This window comes from Anticarsia gemmatalis, chromosome 12 (assembly GCF_050436995.1).
Source record: "Anticarsia gemmatalis isolate Benzon Research Colony breed Stoneville strain chromosome 12, ilAntGemm2 primary, whole genome shotgun sequence".
Classification (NCBI taxonomy): Eukaryota; Metazoa; Arthropoda; class Insecta; order Lepidoptera; family Erebidae; genus Anticarsia; species Anticarsia gemmatalis.
The window spans coordinates 7,000,353-7,015,645 of record NC_134756.1 but is presented as its reverse complement, the minus strand read 5'-3'; the positions used below and the strand labels follow the sequence as shown (position 1 = coordinate 7,015,645).

General features: G+C 37.4%; 1 protein-coding gene across 2 annotated transcripts; it reads right to left on the bottom strand.

Moving 5' to 3' along the window:
- Nucleotides 1-208: 208 nt before the first annotated feature.
- Nucleotides 209-7,314, bottom strand: LOC142977096 (uncharacterized). Of its 2 annotated transcripts, none has more exons than XM_076120811.1 (3): nt 5,691-7,314; nt 2,809-2,940; nt 209-2,325 (listed from the first exon to the last, which is right to left on the bottom strand). In XM_076120811.1, exons 1-3 carry the CDS (start codon nt 6,735-6,737, stop codon nt 2,248-2,250), a joined length of 1,257 nt encoding a protein of 418 aa, XP_075976926.1. In that variant the 5' UTR covers nt 6,738-7,314; the 3' UTR covers nt 209-2,247. The 2 variants fall into 2 exon arrangements, with proteins under 2 accessions (XP_075976926.1, XP_075976927.1); XM_076120812.1 differs by having other exon boundaries at nt 209-2,322; nt 5,691-7,309.
- Between the last annotated feature and the right edge of the window lie 7,979 nt (nt 7,315-15,293).

Below are 15,293 nucleotides of genomic sequence, written 5' to 3'. Positions count from 1 at the left end.
AGTGTTAGATAGTCCATTTAACGGGGAAGGCTTTAGGCTATATAACATTACGCTACGGTCATAAGGAGCGGAGTAGCAACGAAAAATGTTACAAAAACGGGGAAAATTTAGATCCATTCTCTTAGGTGACGCAAGCGAAGTTGCGCGGGTCAGCTAGTGTATTCATAAAATACAAGTTTAGAACAAGGATCAACAAAAAACCGCGTAGTCGGGTGGGAAAACATAATTTATTTCATTACTTATGTACATGGTGTGAGTGTTCTCAGCAAATACAAAATAATCACACTGCTCAAGGCATTTACAAAAAAACTATCCTAACACAAAAGCTAATCGAAACAATTACTATTGATACAGTAGTGTGCGATGTTACTTTGCATGATATAAAATATTAGCATGATATTATGATTCACATGTATAATAATAGAGGTAATTAATAATATCCAAACTTCGATTTAACACCGGTCTTCCTACGCATGAGACAGTCTGTCTAATATAAATCGTATCATGCGTAAGAACACCTTACAATTCCTTCTACAGGGGAACGACATTATCCAAAGATACTACGGAGGTATCACATTTTAATTTCTAACTAACATTCTCCCCTCTCCTCACAATATGATTGTACAGTCATAGTATATACCTAACACTGAGTTACTTATTACGCGTAAGTGCTTATAATTTGTTAGCACACAAAGTTACAGACGAATTGAAACGATAGTGCCGTTATAAAATAAGTTTTGTAACAGATTACACGCCATTTAAATATATTTAAATAAAACTTACTATTCTAAGAAATCAATCATATATCAGTCTTATAACTATGTTTTAAAATTATATAGATATTCAATTGAGATGTAAGAAAGTTAGGTATTTGAAATGTTAAAGAGCGACGTTAAAACACATATTATAATATAACATTACACCGAGATTGATATTATTTCATCTTACTCTAACGGACTACACAAAAATAAATGCGTATGCTTATCATGTAGATTTATACCACAGGGTTTGTTAATACTGACGAGTCATACAATCGAAACTTTCAGAGATATGATATACATAGCACGAACGTCGGCCATGAATCGCGTGTTGAGCGCTTGAGCTCCGACAATACCTACTGTTTCACGGCATGCCTGTACCTTGTGGCAGCACCGCCGCGCTGGACTCACTGCCTCGGAGACAGTACTGCCGTTTGATAAAGATTATTCTGATAGCGTGAATAACATTGAGCCGACTGTTGGCGACCGTTACAACGTATCTACATTTATTAATAATGAATGAACAGTGTTAGAATGCCTCCACAGTATAGTTAGGTACTAGCAAGCTCATGAGTACACTATCAATATCTAATTATTATGATCCATTACGATGGCGAATGACTTTATATACCATGTAGATTAATTTGTAACAAAAATAATTTTAGCAACTTTGGCATTTGACACGTACGTACCTAATTTACTTCCGAATATCTAGTGCGTTTACAAAATATACTTACATATTATATCGTATCTCTGAACATGGAAACCGCCCCTCGGCCTTCGTCGGTCCTGAGACCGACCGAACCGCACATTATATACAAACAATAGGCACTGAAAGATTGAAATATGATCGGTGTGTTAGAAGACGAACATAGACAGGTCTTCTATGCGACTTCGACAAACTACACTATGACGGCTAAATTATTACAAGGTGCGTGGAATGCCTGATGTACAATCGAGGTGACAAAGACGAGTGCAAAACACTTCAACGCCGATATTCTCATTCCTAATACATACATCATTATTTGTCTATTAGTCATACACACATAAGCAAAATTGAGTAAACTTCTGTGCACGTTTACATTATGCATTAAGAAAACGATTTAATACAAACACAATAGGTCTTTAGTTTACGAAGTTACGCTGTAGGAACAGTCACAATGATTTTGACAGGTGGCATAACTTGGCCTTTGACTTGATGAATGAATAAAATAGCTTCACGTGATGCCTTTAGCAATACAGCACCTATGACGGTCTAGCATTTAGCAGATTGCGTTTACAATAAAATCCATTAGATACACTTATAAATATATGCTTTACGATTTCAAACAAATGTAAAGTATAATCTTTGCTCTTAAAGTATATAGTAGTAGATTTATAAATCGTAGATGAGTTGTGTGGTTAAAATATTTTCGATATGTACCCGAGTTGTACACGAGGCATCCTGATGGGCTGCTGAACAAGCTAAAAGCGTGTCTGACGGATGAGCTCACTCGTCGGCGTCTTCAGCGTTCTCAGCCGTCAACAGGTTAGTGTTGTCGTCAGCTTGAAGATCGGCGGTTAGCTTCTGAAACAACGGTCCAGCGATTACGCGTTGTCTGTCTCACACTCACATTATTTGTAGAGACAACTTTGGCTTCTCTAAAACGGTTATCAAATCTTTCACGGTACGCAAGTACAGGTAACAGTTGTGTCGTAATAGGTACGTTGCCGTAGTAACATTTTCGTGAAAAGCGCACATAAGACAGCTAGCGTAGCTAATAACACATTGTTATTTGAGTGTTACTCTACCAGTGAAATGTTATATGTTTTTTATTACCGTACTTACTTGATAGTAAAAGTATGTTTTTGAACGTGTACCTAGCTAGTTTGTATCTCTTAGACGCGTTATCAGGGTATGATGAAATGTTTTGCACGCTAGTACATCGTACATAAAATGTATAAGTTAAGAATGCGCTATGATAGATACGTATCGGAACTGGACGTCCAATTATTAGTAAACATCATAGAAACATATTTAAATAATGTTGTGGTATGTATGTAATCGTACCCCAATCTGTGCGGAGGATGCGTGAGTGCGCTTGCGGCGACGCACGGCCAGCGCCAGCAACAATACTAGCGCGATCGAGGACAGGGCCGCCACCAGCAGCGGCAGCAGCAAGTTGTCGCCGGGGGAGTAGCCCTGGGGGAAGAAAAAAAATACAATTTAGTAAAGATATCCATACTAATATTATAATTGCGAAAGTAATTACATCTGTCTGTCTGTCTGTTTCTCAATCACGCCTGAACTAATGAACCAATTTGCATGAAATTTGGACGAGGACATAGGCTACTTTTTACCACGGGAAAATGACGCATTTCCATGGCAAAATTCAGGTGGCGGACGAAGTCGCGGTTAAGGCTAGTTTAGAAATAAATCTCTACAATTTACAATAAGGCAGCCTATCAATTGGTGATCAGCTGAACTTCCTAAGTTACTTGAGTTAGCTTATCCCTTATCGACGATATGTCGTTAATAATGGCTGTTAGTTAGACACGGCTAATTACATTCGATCGAGATGTAATTTAGTAGCAAGTACTTAGGAACCTAGACGTGTTTATTTAGTTCGTTCTACCACGCAAGGATTAATCTAAAAAAAAACTAATTTTGAGTGTCTTTGAAAATGACGTCAATTTAATTTAACTTTTAGTTGCACAAAGGTTATTTTGCTGTAGGTACAGCTATGACGATTACATAGGCATTTAGTTTCAAAACGCTAGCTAGATACTACATCGAACAGAATAGTCTTAAAACTTCGGGTTCCTTAGATGTAAGTAATGTAATTTAACATTGTTGTCACACGCTTACATCAAGATTGTAGTTTAACATCCACAATAAATTTACAATAACGGGCAAATGTCGCAACAGAGCGTAAAAATTGAAAGGCTTGGTGGTTGAACACTTCACTTCCGTGCACCACGTCATATGCAGGAAAATCATTTCCCTCAGGCACTTTTCCATAAAATGCATCTAGTTCTTTGATTTCCTTGTCGGCGGAAATGATATAAAATCTATCAATGGGTTGGAGCACTAGGGTAAAACTTCACAATATAAACTAAATAAATCGCCAAACTGCGTCGAAATTTAAAGGGAAATTTCAATCCTTGACAAAAAATTACGAAAAGCCTATAAGGTTTACTTCATATTAGATCTAGATTAGACGATAAAAACTAATCTCCATTAACTTATAAATTAATTACATTAAAGTGTTATCAGGTTTTGTAGTAAAAAAGACATCCCCTAAACCTTCAAAAGACATCCTGTCAATTTCTGCACTGACTCATGTTGACTTAGTAAGATATTAATTAGGTACAGTTACCAATTTACAAAAAATACGCAATAACTGCACATGGTTAATGTGGATAAAAAAAAACAACGTTGGTATTAATTGTACCTTCTACGCGTTCCTTTGAAAGAAGCTACTCGTAACTTTTGCATTTCCACGAACTGAAAGTTAATACGCGAGTACATAGTGCATCAAATAATGTGTCTACCTTTTATAAGTATAAATTGGCAAAACCGACGATAATACGTGGAATAGAATTTAAATAAAGGGTTTAACCGAGGTAGGTAAGAACGATTGTTTTTAGAAAGTACAATACGTAATCGTTTATACAAAATATTGTTGCCTCCGGTGTAAAAGAAACTACAAGTTGGTGATGATTTAAATATAAAAAAATATCGAATTTAAATTAAAATATCTTTACTTTGCATTAATATTTCGATGAGGGTCGGACGTGTCCTTAAAGAAAAATTCTTCTTTAAAAATAAAAAAATTAAAAACGATGTCAGTATAGCTAAATGTCTTTTTTTAACTGTATCAACGGTTAGGTATAATTATTTTAATTATCCGTTATTTCTCGGAACCACCAGTCGCCCTGAAAACGGGTTGTCAACCCTGTTCAACCCCACAATGCAGTGCAGTAAAAAGACGGGCTTACCAACCTTTTATCATTGATAGCTGAGTTTATTGATTGATTGGGTCGACGACCTAAGAGTGTACTACTAGATAATGAGTGTGTTTCCTGGATAATTTAGCTATGAGAATAGAATACATGCATTTATTCAAGTGTCATTCCCTATAGGCACTGTTAAAGTTTTCAGTGTAGCCGACTAAAAGCTGTTTGATTTTATTAAATACATTTTTATATTTGTAGCAGTTAGAAATGCTGAAACCTTTAGAAACGGACAGATAACTTGGAAAGTATATGTGTTAATTTCAATCCCATGTTTCATAAAATGAGTGCAGCTACAAATAATGTATTTTTTTTTAAAAAGTACAAATTACTTGATCCAATTTAGGAAATAGGTAAGCCAAAGTTGTATTAAATGGAGGCGCTGCAATACCGACTGAAACATATGTTTTAGGAAAACGCCGTTAAGTAGGTATATAATACGCGTTTTAGAATTGTGTGTTTCTTACTTTTGTGTATTCTTTTATCATTATTAAGATTATTATTTTTCTCCAAGATGTAGTTATTTCTTTTTTGACACCACTCTTTGATTTGTAGTTTATAAAAGTTAACTAAAAGTGTTGTGAAAGTCCTTAACCGAACTCTTGTGAAACGATTCTACCTAACTAAGTGCATTACAAATTGAGTAAACGAAAGAGTTATAAAATCGATGCACATAGATATAAGACATTACGCTCGACTAAGGAAAATCAATTGCGGTAATCACAATCGTATTACATAAGTACTCGATCCGCAATAGATTTCATAAATCAACAACGTTTTCCATATCCGCTTTTATTACGTTACGGCCTTACGGGTACCCAGCTGTTACCGAAGTAACAGTTACGCTAAGTTATGTGGTGCACGCACAGGTGTTATGATCAAGTAAATACATTGTAGGTAAACATTACATAAGGCAAGTAACAATGCAGTACGCACCGTCCATTGGAAGTAAGATGACGTGTCCACGAACGGCCATCGCGCGCCGTACCATCCGCCGTCGCCGGCCTTCGACACCGTTACTTCGTCGGAGTCAGTTCCTGGAGCTGCATAATCAGGCTTCAATGGTGGTAAAGAAAATACTTCATCTACTTCCAGCGACTCTTTGAATTCATCGTCATCGTCCACCGATAACATAGCGTCCTTCAAATCTTTTAGTTGGTATCTTTCACTAGTCGTGGAGAAATCTGTCGTCACCGGGGTTCTCGTTGTCGTGGGCTTAGTAGTTATAAGAACGTCATCGAACGCTTTTGTATTAGCTACTACGGACTTCTCTGAAGGAACATAAGATCGAGAGTAATATCTCAACACGTTGCGAAGAGTTATCGGTTCCGGGGTGACTGTCGCTCGGATTATTATGTCCTTTTCCCAGGACTTCATTGATTGGTCGTGATCGGCTACACGATCATTATTATTTGATGGAGTCCCAATAAGGGGAATCTCATTATCTTCTGTTGGTAGAGGTGGAATGGCTGTGGATGATGTAGAACTTTTCCACGAACGTAAAGCTGGCATTGTCCATGGTGGTGTAGTTGCCCTGTCACCGGTGATTGTTGAAGGAACCGTCGTTGCAGTCGTGGATGGCGTCGTGGAAACGGTTGTAGTTTCAGATTTCTGACCTAGCGTTAAAATTACTTCTGGCGACATTTTTAATTCTTTTTTCCTAGATTTTGCCAATTCACGAGCAGCAGGTGCCAATGGTGCAGCAGTAATAATTTCATGTTGGTTGTGCTGGTTCCTACGGGCTAGCAGTGCCCCATTCATAACGTAAAGAGGAACTGAAGCTAAAGCGAGCGCTACAATTACGCCAAATATTATCAGCAAAACGTATTTCACTGTGGATTTCCTACGAGATCGTCGCACGTGAATCGAAGGGCTGTAGTCCCGTCCTTTTCCTTTCAATCCGCTGTTGTTCAACACTTCTTCGGTTTGTGGGAGGATAGTGTATTGGAGACTATTCTCGCCATGTCGCACTGTCTTGTACATTTTGATGAAGTAGCTACTTAGTTATCACAAAAGGAAACACTACTGTTACGTTTTGTATTCACACTAAATCTTATCACATACTCGTATTTTCACTTTGCTGAGAGGAGGCCGTGGTGCGAACGTGTCACGGTTTTGCGAGTCATCAATGTGAGGAAGAGTCGGTGCGAGACATCGCGGACACTCGCGCTTTGTGCAGCGTTGTCGGCTCGGCGGTGAGCCCGCTGCTTGGGCGCACGCGCGACAACATTGAGCGGCTGCGCGCTCCCCTAACGTTCGGCGGCTCTACGGCCCCAAGCTTTTGAGGTTATATGACTTAGAAGCCGGCTCGTATTTTACATCATGCCGCACGACAATAACAATAACATCACAGTCTCTTTACGAAGCTGTCTACCTCGCCTCATTAACGAGTAATGATTCCAGCGACTTTTAATAACGATGAATGCACCAGCTCCTATTGTTTGCCACAAATTGCTGTCGTCGAATGAAACGGAAAATTTATTTTGGGTCCACTTCACTAATGTAATCGAAAGCCAATATCTACTACTCCCTGGGCAATCTAGCGTGGCTTCGCTAAAGTTGATTTGTACTGTGTTCGTATTGGACACGGAACGATGAAAAAACAATTTTTCAGCAAGTTTTTACACGGTATTTTATTCTCGATGAGTCTCGCAGTATCTGACGGAAAATTATGAGTCAGCTCGGCATTTTTTCGAATGTGTATGATTGAGATTTCGCACAACTTCCATCGCGAAGTTTTTTGTAAGCATTGATCAAATGCAATGACGTATAATTTATCATATAAATGCGGTGGGTTTTGGCATCGGTTCTCGGCGCAGTTTACGTTTGTGTGTGTTGGTTATTTTTTTAAAGATCATCGTGATTGCCGTGTTCAATATAGTATGCTATTATTATAGTTATATCAAAAACAAGCTAAATACGTAACTGTACATATATGTATACACGAAAATGTTCCTATAATCATGAAAAATAGCCAACGCAATTGGCCAGCGTGGTGGACTTAGGCCTAACCTCTCCGTCATTACGGGAGTACACCCTTACCCAGCAGTAGGACTTTAATATTAACAGGGTACCATTTATTTTTAAAAAAATTACGGCCCAATCTATAAAAATAAGAAATGTATTGAAAGTCAGCACTGTTTTTATTATAAACAAATTGCACCTTTCGGTCATACTGATCTATTTTGTTATCCATACCAATATTATAAATGCGAAAGTAACTCTGTCTGTCTGTCTGTCTGTCTGCTACTCAATCACGTCTAAACTACTGAACCGATTTGCATGAAATTTGGTATGGAGATACTTCGATACCCGAGAAAGGACATAGGCTATATATCATCACGCTACGACCAAAAGGAGCAGAGTACCAGTAAAAAATGTTACAAAAACGAGGAAAAATTTCACCCATTCTCTCTTATTGGACGCAAGCGAAGTTGTGCGGGTCAGCTAGTTAACTATAAATAGACAATCACGGTTCCTTTATTGCCGACTATTAAAAAGCTCTATCGACAAAGTTGCCTACTGTCTATATAATTACATGTAGGTATGTAGGTACATAAATCAATTCTGAATACAAACTACAGCTGATCTAATCGTTCCTTCTTTGTCTTTTTGAAGCTTTTGTTATGTAATATTGCTCAAGTGCCACGCTCAGCCAACCGGCTGCCACCGTTTCTAATTAAAGCTTAGAAAAAAGTCCACAACGAGTATATTAACATGTTTTTGCGGTCGGTCAAGCAGCGAACACACCATACGAATACTAATTCACTTGACCTTGAACAGAATCACGTTTCCTTTCGAAATTGGTTCGTGAATGCTATATTTTTAGAATAAAAGTAAAAAGAGCACAACCAAACAGAATAAAAGGGTTGGTCGGACGAATCGTCTCGGTTTTTTGTTAGCCGACCATCTTTTTCTACTTAGAATTTCGTAAGCGTCGAGTTAGATAAAGGTACGCTTATTCCGTGTCTTTATAACGATGCTGTCTAAAGTATTATTTTTTTCTGACAGTTTTCAAAATTGATGGAGACCGTTTGCGTAGGCGTCACACCGTTTGAATTTTGAATGATATTATTTTATTCTATTATAATAATTAGGTTTACGCTGTGAAGCTGCGGCAGTAATTTTTAAATGACTCTACAATAAATAGTACAACGTCAGTTGAACCTTACGCTGGTCATGTGCGAGTTGATAGATTTTATAGACTTTCGAGAACAGTATGGATAGTTCTCAACATTTATATAGTCTTTACGATTTTATCTTTAAAATGTAAAATAATAAAGTTGATTCAAGTTTAAGTTGTTAGTAATGCAACGCTTATTCAAACATGAATGCTATAAGTTTCCTGATGGAGAGTCTCCAGTTGTTTCGTGACGCGGCATTCTGTGGCTACGAATTTATATTCATAAATGTTTTTAACTTTCTGATTTATAGCAGGTATCCTGGCGGTACAAAGTAAATTTATGAGACAAAATATTTTCCATTTCGTTTGATCGCGTCAATCAACATGCAGATTTCCTGATTTTGATATCGAAAGAACATCAAAGTTATCGTTCTTCAAGCAAGCCCTATCTGGCCTAATATTGACATTGGTCATTTACACAAGGTATCTATTCCAGTTATCGTTGGTATTTACTTAAGATTCGTATGTAACATGATCGAGAGCTTATACCCATTTTGTTGCTTTTAATTTGTACCTAAAATGTTTTATTATCAGCTGCTGGTTTGCAAACCTATTTTTTGCATTTGTAGTCAGGCTGTCGTCTTGACTACGCCCTATATACCTGTATAAACAGTGATATGATATGAAAACGATATGTTAGTAAACTTTTCATTTCAAGTAATAATAATAAGTAGATAAGTAAGTACTGTGTGATATGCGAAGTACATTGAGATTTTCATTTTTTCAAGTCCTTTAACATTCTAAAGGTTGGCAATTTATTTAAGACCACGTGCATCAATGTCACATTCAATCATGTGTAGCCTCAATTTATAATGACGGACTACTTGGCACTGACATCTTACTCCTATTTTCTACGAAATCCAACGTATTCTGAATTTTCTAGAGTTAATGCTTATCTACACATCAGTTGGTCCGAAGTCCGATGAATTAATTGTAATATTGATATTATTAGAACGGTATCAATGAATCCATGTAACGTGTAGTACGCTGGACTCTACCGCGGTGTGCATTAGGGCGTCGTTTGCTCTAGTACAATGACATCGACAAAGCTGCTATTTTCGTAAGCCGCTGGAACACGGCCAGCTCAGCGGGGCATCGCGTAAATAAACGTACATGACAAACGCATGCTGCGCTCTCTTCGGGCCGATTTCGACAAATTTAGTAATGCCCTGTAGGAAGCTATCGGCACAAAATATGGCTCGACAGCGCTCGACACACGCTCTATCGCTGCAGTAATACGTGCGGCGAAGACAGCATCGCTTTACTACTACATACATATATTATAAAACCCCAATGTATCGTTTATTTCGAACCGTGTATTCTGTTCTCTATTATGTCGACAATGAGTCAAAACATGTAATACTTGAAAACGACACAATGTTTGCTTAAATGACCATAGGTTTTGTATGTGAATATTATTAGAAGCTATAAATCTCAACATTAATTACAATATTTTACGATACTACCACATTCAGAAATAATAATGTAGTTATTTTAAATAACCTACCCAACCTTGAGGGTTCAAAGCACATCCTGTCAGCGAGTTTTACGAGGTTTGCCTAAATAAACATTTTCACGAACACGTGTTTGGTCGCTAATGTTGGTGCGCGACCGCCGCCTCCGCCGCCGCGCCCGCCGCGCCGCTGCAGCCGACCAACCTCCTCCTTTGTCGTAAAAACTCTATTTATTGCCACACGAATATTGTTCTTTCATCCACTTACAAAACAATTTCGGAGGGAGAAACTATAAGTTACTTTACTACCTGCTGTGCTGTAAACGGCACCAAAGGTTTTTATTACACTTTTTTTGAAACGCTTTCTAAATATTGTTTCGTCTTTTCGATCCCCAAGGACTTAAGATAAGTCCTCTTTCCTTATCTTATTCCCGAAAGAGGCTGAGTCTAAGATAATATTTTAGACCCAATCTTGCATAAAAACGTTTTTCATTACGGCTGAGCGTTAGAATTGATATTTATCTAAGAAGTACCTTAAAGTTTTAATTAGGAAAGGGTTTCTGTGATTCGTTTTTTGCGCCTGAACGGAGTTTGTTTAGTGAGCTCGACGAACCTGTTCTCGAGGGTTTTGTTGCAATACTTGCTGATCGATTGTCTTAGAGCTCGTGGTGAGTGATGCGTTTGGTTCGTCAGCGTGACGGTGTAGGGTGCATCGTCCGCTCCTGACCCTGGCTGGCCCAATGCCACGATATATTCGCCGTAAACCGCGCACCGGCGCAGTGGCACCACGCCAACTCCTGGACCCTTCCGCATCGTTAGCAAATCATCATTCTGCGCAAACTGTTGAGACGGTTATTTTCAGGAACCGTTTAGTAGTTCCAGAAAATGCTTATTCACTGTACGTTTCAGCACTGAAGTTGTTTTTTGTTTGGTCTCACTGGTCGTCTAGGAAGTTGCGTTCCCAATTATAATAATGTAGCATGTGCTCATAATTAAGTAGTGGCGAATAATTTAATTGGTCCAGTTAGCTCGAGACACATGTAATCGTAAAGCTGCGAAACGAGAGGGACAGAAACATGTTATTGTACACAGTACTTACTTCCATAAATAGCTTCATTAAAATTTGGGTCGATAACATGTGTGATCGTTCTAGAATGAGTGGTAATATTATTAATTCCAGTTGGTTAGCAGTAATAGCATATAACTGTCACGGGCTAGTTATTGCGGCAGACGATTAACTGGACGTTATTGGCAGCCAGGAGTGTTGGCATTGGCATAGGTTCAGGACGTTCAACCCGCACATGTGATGTATGGGCGGTACCTACTCGTGAGATTGAAAGTGCAAGTGCATTGTCCGGTCTTGTAACTAGTGTCTAGCCATTATATTTAATAGCGTCGGCTACCAGGATAAAGCACGTCACACGTGAAGCGACATAAATATACAAGTTGTAATTAATGTTCTAAGCTATCATTTATGTATTTCTGCAGATGTGTTTTATGAGCAATCATTGTAAAGTAAATCGAGGAACGTAAACATTGGATATAGATCAAGAGTCAAGTTTTATCTCACTGAATATTGGATTTTATCCAATTTTTGGTTAAATCCCAAATGCCATTCAATGTCGTGAATGTTGCGATTTCCTTCCTTAACTTAATGAGGATCTCTAAGTGTTAAAATTATGTTTATTACAAAGGTGCCTTTTAACAATTCTTCTCAAATATTTCCTTGTATTGCGGTTAATATATAAAATGGCAGCTATTTCCATTTAGGTCAAAGGACTCACAGTAAATGTGTTAATTATGTTTTGTGAGTACTTAGACAAGGGATTATATCTCAATGTGTATATTTTTGCATTTCAAATCATTATCACGAAGCGGCTAACCAATAAACGGGCCACAGATATTGTATACAAAAATAGTCTTTCAAAAATAAATTCAGATCTTACGTATTTATGTTGTAACGAAATAATCTATAAACGTACATTTCTTGTGAAAGTTCATGCCCGTTCGAACATTAGTGAATTTCCACATAGTTTTTGGATATCGGCCAGTGCGTGATGATCGAAATACTCTGCCTTGAACTTGACATGGCTTTGTGACGTCATTCGAGCAGCCAGGTGACAGACGAACTTGGAACAGATTCGCAGACATGTCACTTCCCTCCAACAATTTTACCAACTTGTTATAGATAATTGACAGTAACAGTCGTACTGACGATAATAAATATGATGTCCCCCACATATGAGTAATTCTTGTGTAATATATTAAACAAGGAAAATAAAATTACTGAAGTTTCCTCTTACGAAATATGGCAAATTCATGAATATGTAAATAGTAAACGTAGAGAAAAGGCTATTATACTCGACGACGGTGGGTGGAAGTGGTCTTAATACGTAGTTGGGTAGAGAAAAGATAATATAATGGCTTATAAATATCGTAGCGTGTTGTTTGCGGAAATTCGTGGAACTGAAGCTCTACAATATTCTACTGCAGAAGCCAGTACATTTATAATACCAACTTATTACTAGGTTTTTTGTAGAAAATAATATTACTGAAATATATAATGCAAAATGGGTGGTGTTTCAAGCTCAAATTATTGGGTAAACGATAATAGAATATTGACTGAAATAATTTATGTTGCGGAAAATGTGTTTTCTAGTTGAGGAAGTATTTTGCACATATAAAACTTAAAACGGCTTCTAAAGAAGAAACAGTTTCTAAACATAACGAAAAATAACAAAATTTTCTTATGTATTAAAATGTTAACGCCCATAGCATTACATGAACATTTGTATAACGTCTGTGCTGGAATGTTTATAATTTATGTAAACGTGTTATAGTTGCTAAGAAACCGTAAATCATAACAATCTTGTTTATGCAATCAAAGTACAATTTAATTATAAATATATTTAGTTTCATAGAGTATTGGTATGACGGTATCGGCCTACAGCGTGGACGTGGACCGTTAAACACTTGCTTTATGTACTTTATTATCTAAATGTGCAAGCTCGGCCACTATGAGGTCGGAATAGATCGTGTTAACTAAACGTTTTTATTATTATAACCGTCACGTAATATGCATGGTGTAAGATAAAGCTGCGGTCCATATGTGCGCCTGCGACGTTCCCACGCCTCGCCCCGCACGCCCCTCACCCCCTCTCAATGTACACCATGTGTTTGCGGCCATTGTAATCTGAACCATCCCCTGTTAATAAAAATACAAGCGTCCTATTATCTAGCGGGATGATAGAGCTCAAGTAATGCTGGTTTAATTTTTACCTCCCGGGTTTCGTGTTGTATGTTCACGCCTAGGGTTTCAGGAGTGACGGTCCGACGCTAATTGATAGACGGGTAATTGATTAATGAAATATGAAAGTGACTGCGTAATGCATCCTGGGTACTTTGAACATCGCTGATATTGTGCATTACATTTTTTATGTAACGAAAACAAGGTATTTGCATACCGGACGTTGAAGTTATATACGTTTTTGGACTAAGAACTATATAGTAAATTAGTTGCGACTTTAATCAATCCGGAGTAGTTTGTCTGATATTTACTAGACTGAATCTGAAATATAGAGGGTAATAGGTACCTAAGATTTTGATAAATTTTGTAAGCTGGTAAACAAAATGGAGTATCATAAGTGTTACTCGTATACATTTGGCCGCGTAACCCTAAACTACATTTTGAAACATATTGTTCTATTAAAAATGTTTAAGAAACAAGTGACGTTTTGTTGATAGATTACATTTTTCGTCTGTTCTGTAAGCGATGATAATAAGATGATAATGGATCGTCGTAGGGACATATTATGAGACACACATTGTTAATCACGAAGGCTTATGCTCGTAAAGGAGCTTAGTACTGTTTGTTGGCACCAGATGGGGCTGTGGGACCGGCTTGATGTGCTCTTATTAGCAGCTGGATTTATACGTACAGACGTTTCGTATGCCTACTACAATACGTGTCTTAAGATTTGTTCAAGCATTTTTTAAGAGCAAATATGGAAATCTATGTATATGGTAATCATATTCAATATTTTTGTCTGACTTGAATCTACTCTACTTAAAAAGTAACACAAAAAATGTACTGAAAAAACTGAAGGATTTAGTTCAAGTAAGTACTTTAGTATTTATATACTTACGCAACACCTACATAGCACTTAGCTCTATACATACTAATTATGAATACTGAGTGGTGAACAAAAACTGGCATAAAACAATCGAAGCATGCATCCTCTAGCCACATCAGATTTACAGATGGCTAATGTGCTAAAATCTTGACGGACTTGTAGAGCTTCGTGCGATTAATATCTACACCTGCCGTGGTACTGCAATATGATACACGAAGAGATTATCGTACACATACAAACATACATGACATGTCTTTGCCATAGGGATAAGACTGTATGCTAGAATCCTTACTGCTTTGCATTTGGCCACAAGAAAATCTAAAGTCTAGAAGGAATATAATGGCAAAAGCGTTCAATTGTCCTTTACTAAATTATCTTTGCATACTTTAATACTATTATTACATGGTCTAATTATATAACACCCACTTCAGTAGGGCTTTTTTATTCGAAAAGCCACTTGGTCTCTGTTATCATAACACTCATAATTTAATTAGTCTTATCACTAATTTTTAAACGACGTTTTGACAGATTTATAGCTTTAACATCACAGCTCTATTCTCTGAATCCCACTTATAATTATCTAGGAGGACTTTTCAGAGAATTCTGTTATCTTTCATAGCAGTAAAGTGTCGACACTATATAATTATTATTCATAAACTCATATTAATTATCTTACCCCCGGTTCCTTAGGTACATTTAGCGGCAGTTTATCTATTCAACAGCGTTAAAACTTATACAAAAAAATTGCTTATTGAATAGATAAACTACCG